The sequence below is a fragment of the Calypte anna genome, chromosome 1 (assembly GCF_003957555.1).
Source record: "Calypte anna isolate BGI_N300 chromosome 1, bCalAnn1_v1.p, whole genome shotgun sequence".
Taxonomy (NCBI): Eukaryota; Metazoa; Chordata; class Aves; order Apodiformes; family Trochilidae; genus Calypte; species Calypte anna.
Genome location: NC_044244.1, coordinates 87,787,283 through 87,806,550, shown reverse-complemented (window position 1 = coordinate 87,806,550; position 19,268 = coordinate 87,787,283). Strand labels below are relative to the sequence as shown.

Sequence of the window (19,268 nt, the reverse complement as noted above, 5' to 3'; positions counted from 1 at the left end):
CACCACAAGCCTACATTGCTGTAGGAGGAAAGCCCAGGTGTGTTGTATAGTGATATTTTTCAATTAGATACCTAATCTCAGGGATACGTGAAACAGGGCACTGGGAAATGGAACAAAAAAAATATGCCCTATGATTCAGCATTATTTAGAGGGACTAGAAATACAGAGTGAGATTCAAGCCAAGGACATACTGAGAGTGAGTTTAGAAAATGCAGTTATCTTCTTACCAGCAAAAAGCATGTCAGAGATGGGAAGCTCACTGGAAAGCTTGAAAAGTTTGTGGAGGTGTAAATCATAGAATATGATTGTAAAGATAAGGATTTTTGAACTTAGGTTTTTTCAGATTTTTTTTTCACTTAACACTCCAGGAATTAGCTTTTTCCATCAGTTTACAAAGAAAAACATCCAACCTTGTGATGCACAAGCAAAAGGTTCTTATCAATCAAATACTCAGCAGAGTTGTATGAATAATTCACATGTGGTACTCCACAGGGTACAGCCTCTGTGTAGATTCCTTCTTTTTTTCTTTGGATCTGCATTTCAGTGCAGAGGACACATGGCAAAGCAATGCAGCAGAACTTTTACAGATATCAGTAAAATTCCAGACATGGAGTTTGTACTTTTTAACGTTTCTGCTTTTATATAGATTTGTGGCAGATCTAGATCTTGCTGTAACACTAGACTGTGTTTTGTTTGACAGCCATTGAACAAGTTCTGTCTGGGACCTACAGCACATTACTCCAATCTATAAAGTAAGAAAGCAGTACAGGGGATTTATGACCCCCATCAGCTGGAATACCCCCGTTTCTGACCCCCATCAGCCAACAGTAAAAAGCAAGAGAAAAATGAAGTTTTCTTAGGCCATCTTCACTAAGGAACCCTAGTAAATCTGTTCCTGCCTATTCCAAATAGCTTAGATCAAATGAAACAGAAATAGAGCAGTCCTTGGTTTTTTACTCCAGAGATCTGGCACTTCTGAGATTGTGCAGATGCAAAGTGTGGATGCCCTGAGGAACTGAATGTAAGACTGTAACACGGAATATTTTTTTGCTTTAGGAAGAATATGAGCTGAGATGTCCTAGAGCTTTAGCCTCCAGCTGCAAATGGTTCTTTCCCATTTCACATCTATGTTGCCTCATCTGTGCTGTCCCATCACAAAGGAGAAGTTGTCTGTGAATGTCTGACCCATTGCTACACCACAGACTGAAGAAAACAGAGTATTGTACAGGTTAAGACTGAAATAGATACATTCCACTAGTGCAATCTCCAAGTATGGGAGGCAGACAGGGAAACCTGTTGCAGTAGGAGTCATTCAAATGTGGAGGAAAAGTGGGCATAAAAATTTGAGGCCTAGCACCATAGACTAAGATAACTTCAGACAGGATTAAAATGTAACAAATCTAAGATATAACTACTCTGAATTACATTAAAATTTGAATTGTTTATACTGATATTTTACTATACTATGTAAAATTTAGAGCTTAGTATTTCAAACACTTGTTTTCAAATTTTTCTTGCCTGTGTTCAGTCTTCTTGGGACAAATTTTGATTTTCCAAAGATGTATGATTAGAGAATCACAGAATTCACTGAAAGGGTTCTGTGAACTCATTGAAGTTCACTGGAAGTTCCATCATCCCAATCCCTGCACACACCAGGGCTTATTCCAAAGCTAGGCCCATGTCTGTGAGTCCTGGTGAGTACGGAACATCTCCAGGGGAGGAGATCCCCCAGATTCTCTAGGCAACCTGACAAAATTCATTCTTTAGCTTTCCTTGAGGAGGTGGAGGAAGAGCACAGGAGGAATGCAAGCCTTACAGCAAGTGAAAGAATAATGTCATCCGTATTTCACAGGGAGGGATGTAATAGCTGTGTATGGGTGGGAGTTACATCCCTGATGAATGGCAGAAGAGATACCACACAAGGAAGTTATTTCGTATTTATGTCCCTGAAGAAGGAAACTAAATGTCTCCTTCCTGCCTAGAGAGAGAATCCTTCTGGCTGAGACACTCTCCCATGATTTTTGTATTGAAAAGCAGGCACCTTCCACTGGTGAAGCTGAGAAGCTTGTTAAGTGGAAAGCAGTAATTCTGCCAGACAAAGTGGCGTGGCTACTACTATATTTCACAATGTGACAGCGAACACCATCGGGAACAAACACCGTACAGATGGATTCCAGTGGCTTTACCCCCCCTGGCACCGAGAGAAGCGCACCGAGCAGTCTCCAACGCAGAGTCTGAGATATTTTACTCTCTAAAACTTACGAGCAAGCCCAGAGGGCTCGGGGGCACAGGCGAGGACAGGTCTGGGCACGGGTCCCCCCGAACGCCCACGGGGATCTGCCCGGTGCCGGCGGCGGTGGCGGATCCGAAGCGGGAGCGGGGATCATGGCGAAGGCTGCCCAGGAGGTGGCAATCGGGAGCCTCTTACTGGAGTGGAGCAAAGGTGGAGGGAGGCTCCCAGGAAAAAGGTGGCTGCTTTTAAGGTGGGTTTATTTGCCTGCCAGATGGGAAGTCTGTGACCAGCCCCTTTAAAACAGGTAAAGGCAGTAAGGCTTCTCCACCCACTTGCCTTGATCTTTCATCATAACTGTGGGCCAGGCAGGGAGGTTGTGCAATGTGTGCGCTCCAGTCAGGAGGCTGCGGGAGAGGTTCATGCACTGCCAGCAGGAGCCAAAGCTTGGAGTCCTGAGCCGGGAGAGCAGGCACGGACTCGGAGCCAGCCTCCCTCTCCAGCCAGCATGGAGCTGAGGACCTGGAGCAGCGGGATCTCCCTCAGGCTCCTTCTCTTCTGGGCTCTCCTTCCTCCCGAGGTGCCTGGGAAAGAAGGTAAGCATGGGACCCGCTGGTCCCTCTGCCTGGAGGGTTGGGCTTGGGCAGGCCGGTACAGAGGAACCGCTCTAAGGGGCAGGGAACAGGGCCTGGCCAACAGGCCTGGGGCCCCAGGAGCTCCACAGCCTGCTCGGAGGGAGCTGGAGCGCAACTGGGGTGTCTGGGGAGTGTGGCGGGGGAGTGTGGGGCAACAAAAGCCAGGAACAATCCTCATCTGACTTGGTGGGTCAGTGAACTGAGACCAGGTATGTTCGCCCCTTCCCTCTCCACCCCCTCCAGCTGAAGCAGAAATGCCTCCGTATATCCAGTGATCCAAGAGAATTCTTCCCCTGTTTGCCTTAGACAGAAGCGTTGCAGATAACAAGTTTAAACACAAACTCAGAAAGTTCCCCCCCCTCCCCGCCAACACCCCCGCAGTTTCCTCAGGAAACCCTTTTGGGAGTTAACCCTTGTGATTTTTTTGGAGGCACCTACCCCAGTGCTGGGAGAAGAAAGAGCTGCGCTTTACAACTTCATCTTCTACCTCTTCTCTTGCTTCCCTTCTCCATTCCATTTAGCCTCTTTCATTAGATGTAGCTATCTTTTTTTCTTCCATCTTGGCAGTAGCACAGTGGTTATGAAACATACACAGAATGGGAATTTTAATGCCGAGGTGAGAACGACTAAACCTCTGTTCTTGTTCTCTATATCCTCGTGCAGTTTATTCTTGCCTGACTCTTAGGGTCTCTGTTTTGCACGAAGAGGTGTTGGGGCATTTCCATCCCAAGGACAGCCCTCTCTCCTTTGCTGCTCTCTCGATCGAGAGGACTTAGTCACAACTGACGGTTCATCCATAGGCTCATCTCACACTCTGCAACTGCTGAGTGCTCTTTTAAAGTGTTCTTGACAAACACGTTTGTAGTAAGAGTCGGCTACACGAATGCAGCTAGCAGACATTATGGAGAAGGCCAGCCTAGGTGAGAAGTAATATAAGGTAGCTCCACGCGGGCTCTGGTTTCCTTAAGTGTGTGATCAGTCGCTGGCAGTAACACTCATGAACTTCTCTGCCAGCTTCTCCTTTATCTCAGCCATCTCATTTGGGCTGTGTCTGTGATCCACTCTTCCTAAACGTGTCTATCTGGGAACAGCTCATTTCCCTGGCGTCCTCTCTTATCTTCAGTCTTTCTTCTTTTGGGGGAGACCTCCTCCCATGTGGCTGGACAGCCATGTGAGACTCCTAGCAGTGAGGCTGTGGACCAAAGAGCTAGTAGCCCAGAGTACTCTGTCCCCTTGTAGTCATGCTGACTCATTCTCCCTTTCCTTGGAGGATTCCTGTTACTGGTTCCACTTTGAGAGGTAGTTCCTGAGAGTGGGCTTCACCCCCTCCAGTGGGCATTTGGCAGGAGGAGCTTGAAGGAGCTGCTGCTGATGGTGCAGTGTCATGGTACAAGGGCTCTGCAAGGTTCCCAGCTGCTTCTAAATTTCTTTTCCCTTGCTCTGCTGCAAGTTGCCGTGCAGCCCCTCTCCCATCCACATCACTGCTTCAGGCCCAAAGTACTTGGGAGAGATATTATCTGGGTGGTGGTTCTGGAAGGACAAGCTACCTTCCCCTGAGATTTTTGGGAGAGAGCAACACAAAAGTAGTACCTCAAATAGAGAGGTTAAGAGTCGAAGGTAAGTGAGTGAAGGAGCCTTGTCTGGACAGGGAGTCTGTGGCTAGGAAGGTTTTGCCATATGACCATGCTGTGAGCACCGCGAACTTGCAAAACCTGGATTCCTGCTTTTCCCTTTTCCCAATCCCGAAAGGGTGTTTCAGAGGTGAGAACAGCAGCGCAATCCCTCTTATCTCTGATTCTGGGCAGACAGCCTGCTTCCTCATTCCACAGGACTCTTGCTGATCTGCACTTCACACTCTGTTACTTGTAGTTGGCAGGCGGTATTTGTAAAGCAATCAGATGAGGGGGAGGAAATCGGGTTAAGTGCCATTTAAAGATTTCCCCCCTCCTACTTTTCACCCCCAAATTTTCCTCTCTGAGGTGCTTAGAAATGACCCCTCTGAACACACCCACAGGAAGCTAAAAGTAAATCCAAGGAAATTTTTCCCTTTCATATGCTCCCAAAGTTCATACACTCCCAAATTGGAGCTTTCATATGTTCCCAAATTTGGAGCACCAAATAGGTGCACGGAAACCAATATCCTGTCCTGGCGGCACTGGCAGACCCAAAGGCAGGCACAAAGCTCATTGAGCAGTACAATTTATCCCAAGTTCTCTGTTTCTCTACAAAGGGATACTTTTAAAATTTTTCCTTAGGTCAAGACTCGATGGCAAACACATTTTCAAACTTCTTTTAAGGCTAAAAATTAACATATCACTGCATTTCTCCGTTGTCACATGACTCCATGAGCCAAGGCTCAACACAGCCAGACAGGGCAATTCTGCAAGAGGTGGCAATGCTATGACTGGAAGCTGTTATTCTCTTGGTGTCCTGGCTAAAACAGTTGTGGGAGACAAACAGTGAAATTATTTCTAGGCCACAGTCGGATGGTGAAAAGCCTGAGCCAGAGGTACAGGGTCCAGCAGTTGGGGCAACTGATGTATGTCATGGCTTTTGGGTACATTTGGGACAACACTGTGACAATGGAAAGTCCCTTTTCCAACTTCACACTGCCTCTGTACTTTCCCACAGTGTTTCAGGAACTGCATAGTAGCTCTAGGCGACACTGACTGATCTTTTGTGTTGGTAATTTATTTGATGCCTGCCTCTTCATTCATTTTGTCTGATGCCTTCCTGTCCCAAGGAAAGATGTGTTCAGCTGCTAATGCTGAGTTCCCATTTCAATAGTCTTCAGTCTCCTGCTCACATTTTGGGAAACACTTAGGAAGCAAAAAAATTTGTCAGGATTGCATTTTTTTGATGTGTCTGGGTGTTACTGGGGAGGAGGGTGGAAAGGGAAGAGGGTCTTGTATATGAGGGAAACTTTTTAACTCCTGATGAGCTGCATTGTCTTGTATCCTCCCATCCTTGTGCTAGCCGTGCTTTTTAAAGTAAAAGGGTCACAAAGAATATGGGGCTGCGGGCTGAGAGAGGAAGTGCAGACTTTGTCTTCTGTGACATAATAAGGATGAAGGCATTCCAGGGGCCATATGAGATGGGTCACTGATTTTTTTTTTTTTTTTTCCCTTCTTCTGGTTTTCAGTGGATCTACTAGACACAAGCACTGCTCAGGGTGAACTGGGCTGGCTTCCAGACCCTCCAGAAGTAGGGGTGAGTACACACATTCAAGGAAGGGGAGTCACTGGGAGGACTAAGTGATGGGAAAGAATAATCCAAGCTGAAATTTCACCCTGCCTCCCAAAACTGATTTCTCCACCTCCACCCTTTCCTGGACATTGTATGCTTTGAAAGTCTATCTCCCATGCAGCCACTTCACCTCTGCAGCCTCACCCACTAGCCAGCTGTTTGAGGGCTGATGCTTCATGGATAGCTCTTCTGATGCCTATTGACTTTCAGTAGCTCTCAGTGATTAAACTTGTCCTTGAAATATATTTTTTCCGTAATGTAATAGAAATTAGTGGGAAAAAATAAGTAATCACTAAGTTTTTCATCCTAACATGTAACAAAGATATTTTATGTTTCCTCTGGGCAAACAGCCATGCCAGAAGTATTTCTGTCTCCAAGTGTCTCAAAAATTTGAAGCATTTTTCTCTCTTAGGTTGTTTTGGTTTTTTGCCTCTCTGAACTGAATGATTCAGCTAGCATCTTTTAACTCAGCAGCTGACTGAAGTGGTAACTGTTAACTCATGAGGCATCAACCTGGCCTTCTGGGTGGGCTCCATGGTTCTAGGACTTTACACTCAGCTTTAGTGCAGTGTTTGGCCCACACAGCTGATAATGAAGGAGGCATTTCCCTTTGTTTCATGATGGCAACATTGAGTTGATGGAAGTGCTTCAAAATTTGCTCCTGAAAACACTGCAAAAATTGACTTAAAAAGACAGCTGAGCTATCAGCTATTTTCGTACAAGTACAGCTATTTTTAATGAAGTACAGCTGAGCAGTTCCTCTAGCATCACAACCTATGCTATAGGAGATGGTTTCTTTTGTAATAGCAGGACTGTGGGAATAGTGGAAGGAAGGCTAAGAAAGAGGAATTCAAGGGCTGCAGCAGTCAGGAGGATGTATGTTAATACATAATTCCAGTTCCTCATCCACACTCTTATCTTTCTAGCAAGTCCCAAGATCTCCTATGGAGACAGAGTCTGTATCTTTGCTACTAACAGAGTAGACCTGGCTTCAGCCTGTTCCTAGCTCATTTTCATAACTTTCTTCTGTAATGTGCTGTGGCTGGTTTAAATTTTCCCCAGCCTCCTCCTACTTCTGGTAGTCTTGCTGTGTGAACTGGAGCCAGGCATCAAGGTTCTTCTGTACTGGCATAACTGCATTTGTTTCATATGTACAACTGTTTTGGTATGTTTTGTTGTTGCTGTTATTACTATTATTATTAATATATCCGACTGAAAACATGTGCCATTGTGATACACACATGCAGATCATGTTTTGCCCATTATTTCCTTTATTGTCTCCATCAACTGTCTGTGTTGTAATTTTAACCCAATACTAGGCTGCAGGCATGTTCAGAATGAAGTTTGCCTCTTGAAGAGGTTGGAAAAAACACTGAAAAGTGTGTTCTAAAAATAATCTGATAGCAAAGAGATAAAACTTTTGTTACAGAGCATTTGATTTTTGCACATTAAGTTAACAGCATGGCTAGCAGTTGGCATGCCCTTCTGCTGGTGCTACATTTGCTTTTAAAATACGTACATTTAGAATACAGTAGCTGCAACTTGGAATTGTAGGAGATGCTGGAAAACATGGCCTGAGAGCAATCTAAACTAATAGATTAGGATGCTAATGACTGATAAACTCACAAGGGATGAAGGATAGATTAATTGACTTATGATGAGCAACTCTTTTGTAGGGATTTGTCTAATTATGTCATTTCCCAATAACTGTTAGGTGGAAGGCTGACAAATTGCCACAAGCAAAAAGGGAACAATGGGCGATTCTCTTGGAATCAGAACTTAGAACAACTGTTTCTGGAATGATTCTTCCAAAATGAAAAAGGAAATATGTTTGAAATTAACTGGGGTTAATTCAGAACACTTTTTTTCTTCTTCTTTTTTTTTTTTTTTTTTTTTTTTTTTACACAAAATAGCAAAGATTAATACTAAACAGTCAGACTGTCTTGATTATTAACAGGCTGGAAATATCCCAGCTGTATTCCATACAGCACTGAAGAGTATACATAATGTAACGATGCTGCTTGCACCTAACCTTGGATACCAGTGCTCTGCCATTTTTGAGCTGAATTTGTGTTGCTATGCTTATCACACAGAGGAGGAGTATTTGCTGTGATGTTTTATATGGACAAAGTCCCTGAGGTATAACCCAGAAGAAGGTCGGATAATTCTGTGGAGGCAGAATTAGACCTTTGTTTTCTCCTCACTTCTAGCCAATGACAAGGGATGAAATGGTTTACCATGTGTGATTTTTTCATGACCAGACATGGTCTGTATCCAGTATAGACAATGTTTCTGTTAACATATGCTTGGCCTAAGAACACTTAGCTGTATAACAGTCTGGGACAGCATAGGTAATTCTTCTGTGCTTCTAGAGCACAGCATCTGACAGTGAAATCTTGCCTAAGCTTAAAGATAGTTCTAAAGTGAAAGTGTCTTTCCTTTAAGTAAAGTGATCATAGGGGTTTGTTTACTGAAAGGTTTGTGCTACCTTGCTTTTTAGCAGCTGTTTAGAAAGGGTTTCATTCATTTTAGGCTACTGTTGGAAACTAGGCCCTTAAAAAGGCAGATGGTAGTTTGGCAGATGATAGTTGGCCTTAAAAAGGCAGATGATAGTTCATATAGTCACTTTCTTATCTTCCTCACCATGATAAAAATCCTTGATAATTTTTTTGTCTTTGAACTTTTGAGATAGCAATACCAGTTAGGCGCAGGGAGGTATATTACAGTGCTAGTGGTAGACTCCTATCTTTTAACATATATTAGAGAGCAAATGATGATCACTGTGAAGGTGTCAGGAATTTAGAATTTACTTGCTGTGATATTTATTTATGGCTCTCCATGATAGAAAGATCCCCTGGCTGCTTCAACTGATTTCAGAAATCACTGAAACTGTCCAAAAAGGACTTCTTATATTCTATCAGGAACAAATTCAGTTACCAGGCATAGTACGATCTCTTCTTGGGAGCTTATAAAATAACAGTATAAAAAGTTATTTATCTCTATCTTGCTTTCATGTATAATTGCATCACAAATGGTAATGAGGAATCATGTTATCCTCTTGCATTTTGCTTTTAATAGACAGGGCTCCGAGCAACCCAAGCTTTCTTTGAAGTTATCCTTGCTGTGAGCAGGGGATTGGAGTAGAAACCCAAAGGTTTAGGTTAGGTTTAGGTCTTCCCACCTAAATGTTCCTGTGTTCAAGTGGTAGTTTTGCATTGCTTGTTTGCTAGCATCCTGTGCTTGCATTTTTAGCCCAGGATGTTTTGAACTCTGTAATATCTATTTCTATGTATTTCTTGCATCAATTTATATAGGCCTGTGATACAATGTATTGGGCAATACAATATTTGTCTTAGTTGCTGTGATTATTTCACCCTAGACTGTGGGCCTAGTCTGCTTCTTTTCCTTTTGTCCACAATTTCTCATGTCTTTTTTTTCTTTTTTTTTTTTTTTTTCCTGTGAACAGTATTTGCATAACCCATTCATACATTTTTAAGCTATATTTTTCTATTGAATCCTTGGTGTAGTATAAATTCTACACAACTCAATTATTTCTTTGAGTACACATAGATAGACTAGATCAAGTACCTGTGACCTGGTTTATATCACTTTCATAACACTGACCACACAGTAATGTAAATGCCTTCAGTTGTAGCAAGGTGAGATACTGTTCCAATAGACTGAGAGATCCCAGAAGTTAGTGACAGCTAAAGATTGGTTTCTGTTTCCAACACTTCTGCTCAGACAGATAGGCCTTGTTGCAGAAATTGTATGCACCATTAACAAGTTTGCTGATGATACAAAAATGAGAGCTGCTGTTGACTCTCTTGAGCAATAAGATGGCTTGCAGAGGGATCTAGATAGTTTGGAGCATTGGGCAATGATTAATGGAATTAAATTTAACAAGAAAAAATGGCAGATTCTGCTCCTGGGGTGGAGTAACAGCAGGTACCAGAATAAACTGGGAGTGGCTGGGGAGCAGCCCTGCAGAAAAGCATCTGGAAGTGCTGGCCAACAGGAGGCTCAGCGTGAGTCAAGAGTGTGTCCTGGCAGCCAAGAGGGCAACTGCAGCCCAGGGTGCATCAAACATGCATAAGCAGCTGGTCAAAAAAGGCAATTATCCTCCTGTATTCAGCACTCACCTCCAGTACTGTGTGAAGTTTTGAGCCCCACCTTTTGAGAGGGGTGTGAGGGTCCTTGAATGTGTCCACAGGATGACAACAATGCTGGAATACATGTCCTATGAGCAGTAGCTCAGACTTTGGGCTTGTCTAGTCTGGAGAAAAGGAGGCTGAGGAAGGACCTTCACTGCTCTCTGTGGCTTCCTGAGGAGGGGAAGGGGAGAAAGGTGTTGCTCTTTTCTCCCTGGCATCCAGTGATAGGCTGCGTAGGAATGGCTCAGAGTTGCACCAGGGTAGGTTCAGACTGGACATTAGGAAGCAATTCTTTACCAGGAGAGTGGTCAAACACTGGAACAGGCTTCCTAGAGAGGCTGTTGATGCCCCAAGCATGTCCGTGTTTTAAAAGGCATTTGGAGAATGCCCTTAATAGCTTGCTTTGACTTGGTCAGCCCTGATTGGTCAGACAGCTGGAGTAGATGATTGTTGCAGGTTCCTTCCAAATGAAATATTCTATTCTATTCTATTCTATTCTATTCTAATGGCCATGAAGGAAGCAGTGTGCTGCACAGCCTTCTACCCTCATGTTATTCTAATGCAGCACACCTATTTCATTAAACGTGGGCAGTTGATTTAATCAGACTTCTTGGTAACTTACTCAGTCTTTCCTGGGATGACTCTCAGCCAATCATCTTTTTGTAGCATCCAAAGGTGGTGTGAAAAATAACCATCAGAAATGCTGTCGTGTGCATCTCTTCCCACAGCTGTTGACAATTCATGCATTTCAAGATCTAATTCAAAGGAATGTCATTACCTCTGAACTTGGAATAGAGTAGCAGCGTATACCTCATCCTGCTCTCAATTTAAGTATCAGGCATAGGGGACTAGCTCTTCCAACTGAACAGGATCTGTATAGAAATAAGGGACAAATGTCTAGTAAAGTAAACAATTAACCAGTAATGGGACCAGCTTTGCTTCAAGATAATACACTGATATGCCCTGCTGTCGTTGATATGGTAACTGATGATATTCTGTTAAGTGAAAATCAGTTATTTTGTGTGGATTTGGGAGAGAAGTAAAAAAAGTAAAAAAAAAAAAATGCATATGCAGATAGAGGGGGGTGTATAAAAACAATGAGATGGGAGGAAGTAAATTAATAACTATAGCATAGGCCAGATTGCATGAGCCACCAATCAGGCAGCCTAGGATTGAGTAACTGCCAGAGATCCAAGTAGCAACCTCAGCTGGTGAACTCAGTGTTGTGACCTGAAGGGCAGAAAAGACTACACTCAAAGCCAATGTAAAGATGCTGTACAACCATGACACACATCACCATGGCTTCTCAGGCACGACATTGGCATTGGAACAGGCTGCCCAGAGAGGTGGTGGATTCTCCGTCCCTGGAGGTTTTTAAGAAGAGACTGATGTGTCACTCAGTGCCATGGTCTGGTAACCACAGTGGCAGTGGATTAAGGGTTGGACTTGATGATCTCAGAGGTCCTTTCCAACCTGGCTGATTCTGTGATTCTGTGATACATTGATGACAGCACTGTTGCCTAGCAGCTTCAGGAAGCTGATTCATCCTTTTATAGCTGTTGAATGAGAGTGGACAAGGTTCACTGAACTTCCTCATTTGTCAACACAAAAGCACCACAAGTCAGCTGGAGCTTTGAGATGAGTCCTCCTATATAATAAGGTCCTCTGAGAAGATGAACAGGCAGGCAGGTTAGAAAGGAAAGAAGGAAAGACTTTATATCTGCTTTTGCCTTCTGTGTCCTTACTGTATGGACACATGCCTTGATGTGTGATTCTTAACATCTTAGAGGCAGAGTTGCAGAAAAATGTGCCCATATCCTCTGTTTTCTCGTCCTTGGTTTCTCTGTGCTTGACCTGGAGTCTGCCAGCTCCTCACTGTGTGTTTCATGCTGCCATCTCCTGCATCATTTTTTGTCCAGACAGGTTTGATCATCTCAAAGAAAAGGCACAATTACCCTATCTCTGTGTGGGGTTCCACCACTTATCTTTGAAAGAAACCTGTCCAAACAAGAGCAAGTATTGCCCATCACCATCAGCCTCATTTCTCAGGTTCTTTGTAAATACTGTAAATACTTAACACACTATACAAACCATAATTCACACTATAAAAAGCCCTTTGCCTTGAAAAAAGAAAAATCACTTTCATTTACAGTGTATCCTATGCAATGTACAATGTGGTGCAAAAATAACATGAGCTAACATTTGCTTTATCAGTAATATGACATCAGCCCAGAACTCTGAAATCTTAATATGCACCAATTGATACTCCACTCCTGTCCTTTTTGTAGTTACTGATACTGTTAGTAGGTGCTAGCAAAACAAGTATATACAAGTGTTCGAAAATACCTAGGTGAAATGATGGACTAGAGTATCATTATCCCTCACCTAGAAGCATCTGTTGTGACCAGAACTGTTTTCAAACAAGACCTTAATGTGGTTAGACAGTGCAGAGAATGAGCAGAAAGTAGAACCTGAGTTTGATAAACAGGTTCTGTAATCAATGCACTGAAGCTCTCTGGCTCATATTAGTGCCTTATCTTCCTGTAAGAACCTGAGCACAAGCTAAATTGGAAGGAGATGGGTGGGATGGAGACCTGTGTGCTAAAGGACATATAATTACATAATGAAGTTGCTCCTCCCTGAAAATAATCAATAGATCATTGTGGGGAAAAATTTATCATCCCATCCAGAAAGATAATGTAGTGAGGTAAACATCACTTCTGTGTTCAGTTGTGTCAAAGACTCAATCATGATGTGATGAAACCAAATTTCCCTGACCATTGCCAAAAGATCAAAGAAATAAAAGCAGCCTCTTTGCTGCTCTCAGGTCTAAAGTTATACGAGTCATGAAGCTAAGTGTCTATATGTCATCACACTTCTTTTATCATCATCATAATCTAAATGGTCTTCCCCACCAGCAAAAGAACTTGCAAGAGTATTGAGAAATGTTCAGTTAAGGGTCACAGAAATTTCAATCTGGAATATTGTCAAAACATCACTGTGGTGCTGCTATTTTTGACTGGCTGGTCTAATTTTACTTAGTGATGGATTTTTCTCAGATGTGTCTTAGCTGAAGAGAAACTGTTCATCATATCACAACAGGCATCAGTAAGATGTCTCTGTTGTCACAGTCTGTCATCTGAGGCACCACGTAAGAATGTAGTACAGCCAAGCCTGTAATGTACAACTGCTTTCAACTCTATATCTGTTCCAGAAAGCTTGTTTTGGATTTCTTGTTTTGTTTTGTTTTGGTTTTTTGTTTGTTTGGGGTTTTTTTCATTTGTTTGTTTTGGTTTTGGTTTTCTCGGGGGGAGGAGGTAAGGTTGTGTTTTTTGTTTGGTTGCTTGGTTGTTTTTTTCCTGTCACAGTAGCACCATAGAAAAGTCAAAGAGACTCCACAGACAAAAGTGCTTCCAGGGGAAGGAGACAGAAACCATTTAGTGGTGCATGTTCTGCTAGATGGTTTCAGTCTTGGGACAACAGTGAGGTATTGTCGCTGAAAAAAGATTGCTGTTTTGGGGCCCTGCAATTTTTCTTTGAGAAGGGATGCAGTGGATTAAAATAGAACTGAATTCTGTTGTAAATTAAATGGCAAAGAGATGCATTTGCTAATGCACAGGTATACTCTAGTTGGCTGTACTAACTCAGCTGGTCTTTTCATCTCAGTTCGACTGTCTCACCCAAAGTTAAGCAGGTTACTTGTTTTTATATGAACTTTTTATATTAACTCCTAAATTTCCAGTGGAGACAGGCATCCTAGTAACTTACTAACTTGCCTTATTACCTTCTGTAAGACTCCTGAAAGTATTGCCTTTCCCTGGGAGTCTGCAGGTGATGGATTGGAAGCCACTGTGCTAAGCTAATGTGAAGGCAAATGAAATATAGGTCACAGCAGGCTCTTATCTGAAAGGAGACAGGGCAAGTACCCAGAAAGCTGGAGATGGAGACAGCATTACTGTTGCAAGCCACAAGCTCTCCTTAGTCTAAGGATTTGCAATTCTGTCATGTTCTGCTGTTTCTGACACTGGTAACCTACATCTTCAATAGCAACAGTGAAATTAGTATTCATAATCATAAAAAGCTTGAGGTTTTTTTCAACATAAAAAGACTAAACCCAAAAGAACCACTTGGTGCCTGCAGAGCCTCACAGTAGCTCCAAGAACTGTCAGTTTTATTTCCATCTTATACATTACAGCAGATAGGAATTGTAGCCCACAAATGAGTGGAAGAATCACAGGTTTTCCTGGTTAGGCTCCTTGACACAGACTTAACGTAGAGAAAGCTCATTTATAGAAAAAGTAGAGCAAGCCTTCCTTTGGCTTCAGAACTTCAAACTGTATAACCAATTCAGAGTCGATCAAGTCAATTAAAAGGCAGGTACCTTATCTTATCTTTGGATCTTTACTCACTAGGCAGACCAAACCAAAACCGTTTACTACAGATATCTACTGGCACCCTTCCAGACTGCCATTCAAGTTATTCTGAGCTGCCTTCATAAAGACAGCTCATCTCTACCACTGCTTTCTTTACCTTGAATCCAACATAGCAATGGGAGTAAAGTTGGCTTTCTTTTTCCTAAACTTGCAGTGTTCTGAGGTTATTAAGACAGTACGTTTGCTTTGAGGTTTTCATTCACTTAACACTAGTTGCTCTGCTGGAATGATTTTGCTCAGTATTAAACCACCAGACCAAGGCTTTCAAGAACAAATCTCTAGAACAAAGTCCCTTTTAGTCTATGGGTTCCTGAGAAGTACAGAACACCCTTTTATTCTCAAATCCAATGGCTACATCCTTAGACTTCTATAGAATCAAGCAACTGACATAAGGCTCCCTCCTGAATAAATTTGCTCTTGTTTTGTAACAGCTTTTAAAGAATTCTAAAATGTTTTAAAAGTTTAAAAACAAGTATAAATGCAGTTAAACTAAACTTTAAAAAGAATTTATATTTAAAAGGAGCTTAAAAGAATAAAATGTAAAGAATTTAAGAACTCTCTAGCTCGCTTGGAGCAGGGTGATCTCCAAGGATCCTTTCCAAACTGAGTCTTTCTGTGATGGTGAATGTCATGAGAAAGTTTTCTGTAGCATCATAAAATCAGTTCACTCACTGCTAAAATGAGGAAGTCTGACTCCTACTGACTCTGATCTCTCCTAGAATGTTGCTCATCCTGTGGCCAAAATGATGACTGGCGTAAGGTTACAGTTCTGGAATGAAGTTGGTAGAAAGTTGTATTATCAAAGGAGGTTAATTCAGTGTCATTGGCAGACAAAATGGAGAGCGAAGTAATTCATATTGACTGAGCCAGACTTGGCCACACGTGTTCATTAAGAACATTACATTAAAAATCTGAGGTATATATTTTGATTTTGCAGCAGATTCTTTGAGGAAGTGAGACAGCTGCCTAGCAATTTCTGGACTCATCATCCTTTCATTAAGCGTTGTATGTAACAGCTTTCCTTTGCTACTTTGAATTTAAAAGCTTCACTGAATAATAAAAAGAAGTCACAAGTATATTTAACAATAGTTCTGTATTGTTAGCATAAATAATATCCTCATTTTACTTCCTTTACCCATCAGCAGTACAGTCTAGAAAAACCCAAGTCTTACTTCCTTGTTACTTCTTTGCACCACTCTGCATATGAAACTGTGCAATAGTCAGTGCTCAGCATCTTTGTCCTGAAGAGCAAGCTCAGTCTGGAAGAAGCTGGGCTAAGATGAGCTAAGAAATGCAGGAGTCAGCAGCTGGATTTTTTTCCAGCAGAAGATTTTTAAGGAAATTTTTATGCTTGAGTGGTCACTACTGAAAATGAAATTTTGGTCCTGTGTCACTTAAGTTTTGAAAATATTACATTCAGGGCATGCATCACAACAGCTTGTGTCTTTCGGTGAGACATGCAAACTCACTTTCTGGTGACACTTGTCTGTACTATGCCTTAGGATAAACTGCTAATGGAAACTTGTCTAACTCTCAGCTTTCAAATGCAATTATGCATTTCCTATCAGCTTGGTGGAGGCAGACACCCATGGAGAAATGCTTCTAAAAGCCAGTTCTAACATTGTCAGTTTCTTATGAAAACTACTTTGCTCTTATTCTCCTTTCTAACTTATTTCAATCTGCTTCAGGATGTGTTGTAAGTTCAGTTTTGTAGCATTTTCCAGAAGTTCGTTAATGAAATAGTGCAAGGGGTGATTCTTTGCCACTTCTCGTTGATACTCTGGGACTCATCAGTCTGTTTCTCTTCCCATCTTAAGTCCTTTGACATCCAGTGAGTGAAATAAGTGTAAATCCTGTGTGGTACAGGTGGATCAGATTAAGAGTGTGCAGTAACACTGGAGATTACATGAAGAAAAAGGAAACAAGAAGTGCTGCATCAGCAGAACTTCCTGGGAGGAGATCACTAGTGTGTACTGAGGTAAATGGCTGAAATCAGCCAGTAGCAAGCTTGTGCCATCAGCAGAACTTGTTAGCTTGGATAAAGCACTCTGAATCAGTTTCCAGAGTGAGGCTGTTTATGAAGTGCGCTGCAAGTCATGGCATAAAAACAGAGCCTCCTTTGGCACTCTGTGGGTCCATCTCTTGTATTCCACGAGGAAAATGACCTGGTCTGTGGAATGAGAATCTAGGAGAGAGGCTGTGGTGTCATGCTGGGAGTACAGGAGGTGGTGGTGCTGGAGAAATGTGTGAGTCTCATGCTCAGACCATGAGACTTGACAAGCTGAGAGTAATATAGAGACTGAGGCCTTGTTTAAATTGCATCTTAACCTGGGGTGTGATTTAAAACCAAGATACTTAAACTTGTGCCAATACCTCTGTGGGCACTTGTTTCAATTTAATTTGATTAAGCATTTAAAGCATAATGAGAAAGACAGTCTTAGCATGGGAGGAAAAAGGACCTAAGTTATTCTCCCTGTGGACAAAACCTTGTTTCCAAGTTTTCAGTTCTCGTGTGTGACTTATTCAAAAGTGTGTATTCTCTGCATTTTGTATCTGACCTGTGGTGAGGAAACAAAAATAGAACCACATAAAATTCAGCAAAAGTGTATATTAAAGTATGTATAAACTTTACTGGATTAATACAAATAGTATCTATGAAGTCATATGAGCAACTGGGCTCACCTTCTCCTCTTATTTGTCTGGGGAAGAAGCAGAACCTAGTATGAAATAAGGAAAATCAACTGAGTTTTAACAGTAAAATTAGGGTTTGAAAAATATTGTACTTAAAGAAGTGTGGACTCCAAATTAATGAGTGCTCTAGCACAGTCCTTCTGCAACTGACCTTCCCATTGCATTGGGCCAACTTTTCTTACCCCAAAGTAGTGTGCATTATTTTTAGGGGCAGATAACAGTCCTGATATAGTATGTCCTACTGTAAACTTTGAATGTGAATCGAGGCAGAGAGAAGTGGCCATGGAGTAGTGAGTCTTTTTCTCAATCTAAGTTGAGATAGTCTATGAAAGAAATAGATTGGAACTCAGGTAGAATGAAGGTGATGTGTGAGGGTCCATGCAGTCTTATTCCCTTCAGTTTGTTGTAAATCAGATCCTAATTACAGTATCCTCTTTGCTCCCTGTGTAGAGGGCAGATATGGCCCTCAAGGCCAGGTGCAGCTCTTGCTCATTGTAAGGGACCTTTTAGCTAGCCAGGCTTTGAGCTCCAAATGCTATTTGGCAATGGATCTTTCAGGCTATATTTTGTAATAGTTGAAGTGAAGCTTGTTTATCGTACCTGCCTAACAATATGTGTTTTCTTCTACCCTGGGAGCAGTGGAGTGAAGTGCAGCAGATGATAAATGGTACCCCAGTCTATATGTACCAAGACTGCAGTGTGCTTTCTGAGGGTGACACTGATCACTGGCTTCGCACAAACTGGATTTATCGGGGTGAGGCAGCCTCCCGCATTTATGTGGAGCTGAAGTTTACTGTGAGGGACTGCAAGAGCTTCAAAGGTGAAGTGGTGACCTGCAAAGAGACCTTCAATCTCTATTACATGGAGTCTGAACAAGATGTCGGGATCCAGTTCCGCCGCCCGCTGTTCATCAAGGTCTGTAGGACTGGGTGTGAAGACTGAGTCATATATTTCTGCTTAAACTAGTCATATCTTTCAGCTTAAACTAGGTGTGTCTTGCTAGCTGGGGGAGGACAGGACAATCAGCATCTGGGAAGGGATGTGGATAGTAAGCGTTGTCCTTAGAATAAACTTTAGCCCCAGTGCCCTCTGTGATGCTCAGAGCAGTCATTGCCACAAGAGGCACAGGAGTTCTTAAATGAGATCAGCACTCCATTCTATGTAAGCACTTATTTAACTGGACACCTTGTAGATAAGAATTCTAAAGGGTTATAGCAGTGATAGATGGTTACACCAATTTTTAGAAACAGTAAAGCAGGGTGCAAAGGAATTTTACTTGCCTTAGGTAATAAAACAAGATTAGACTAAGTGAATAACAAAATCCAGTTCAGCTCCCAATCATTTACTCTGATTTTTACAAGATACAGGGTCTTTTCCTTTTATTCTAAAACTAGAGATGGTGACTTGCTATAATAAAATTCTCCATTGTGTGATTAGCATTGCTGTATTTTAACTGCTGCTTCCCCAGTGTAGTGTCCTCTTGCCATCAAAACATTTGAAATGCAGAACAGGGAACATCAGATTTTTTTGTGAAGGAACTTCTGTAACCAAGTTCTGTCTTAAAAAAAGCCACAGACCTGAATTTTTTGGTTGTTTTTTATTTCTGCAGATTAAAAAATGTTATGGAAACAAAGAACAGTAAAGGCCACCACAGGAAGAGCAGGACTCTGGTAACAGGTTTCCCTCTCTTCCCAGTGCTCCTCCACCTCCCCTGCAGCTGGGACCTACCACATGAATTTTTGCCATACCTCCACAACTCCTAAAGCTGCCTTAGGATCTCACAGCCAGATACAGCTGCTGTGCAGATCCTTTCATCTGCCATCCAGCCACACAGAGCTGGTGGTGTCATGTAATGAGTAGGGGCCTGCAGTGGAGAGGA

The 19,268-nt window shown here is 42.2% G+C and overlaps 1 protein-coding gene across 4 annotated transcripts in view; it reads left to right on the top strand.

The window, feature by feature from the left end:
- Nucleotides 1–2,542: 2,542 nt before the first annotated feature.
- The window catches only part of EPHA1 (EPH receptor A1), a 35,235-nt gene continuing 18,509 nt past the window's right edge, over nt 2,543–19,268 (top strand). For 3 of the 4 annotated variants that reach the window (XM_008499114.2, XM_030453703.1, XM_030453692.1), the window contains exons 1-3: nt 2,543–2,826; nt 6,008–6,075; nt 18,029–18,304. In XM_008499114.2, coding sequence (XP_008497336.1) covers nt 2,739–2,826; nt 6,008–6,075; nt 18,029–18,304 — 432 coding nt within the window. In that variant the 5' untranslated portion in view covers nt 2,543–2,738. The remainder of the gene's footprint in view (nt 2,827–6,007; nt 6,076–18,028; nt 18,305–19,268) is intronic. The other variant, XM_030453697.1, reaches the window with a different exon arrangement.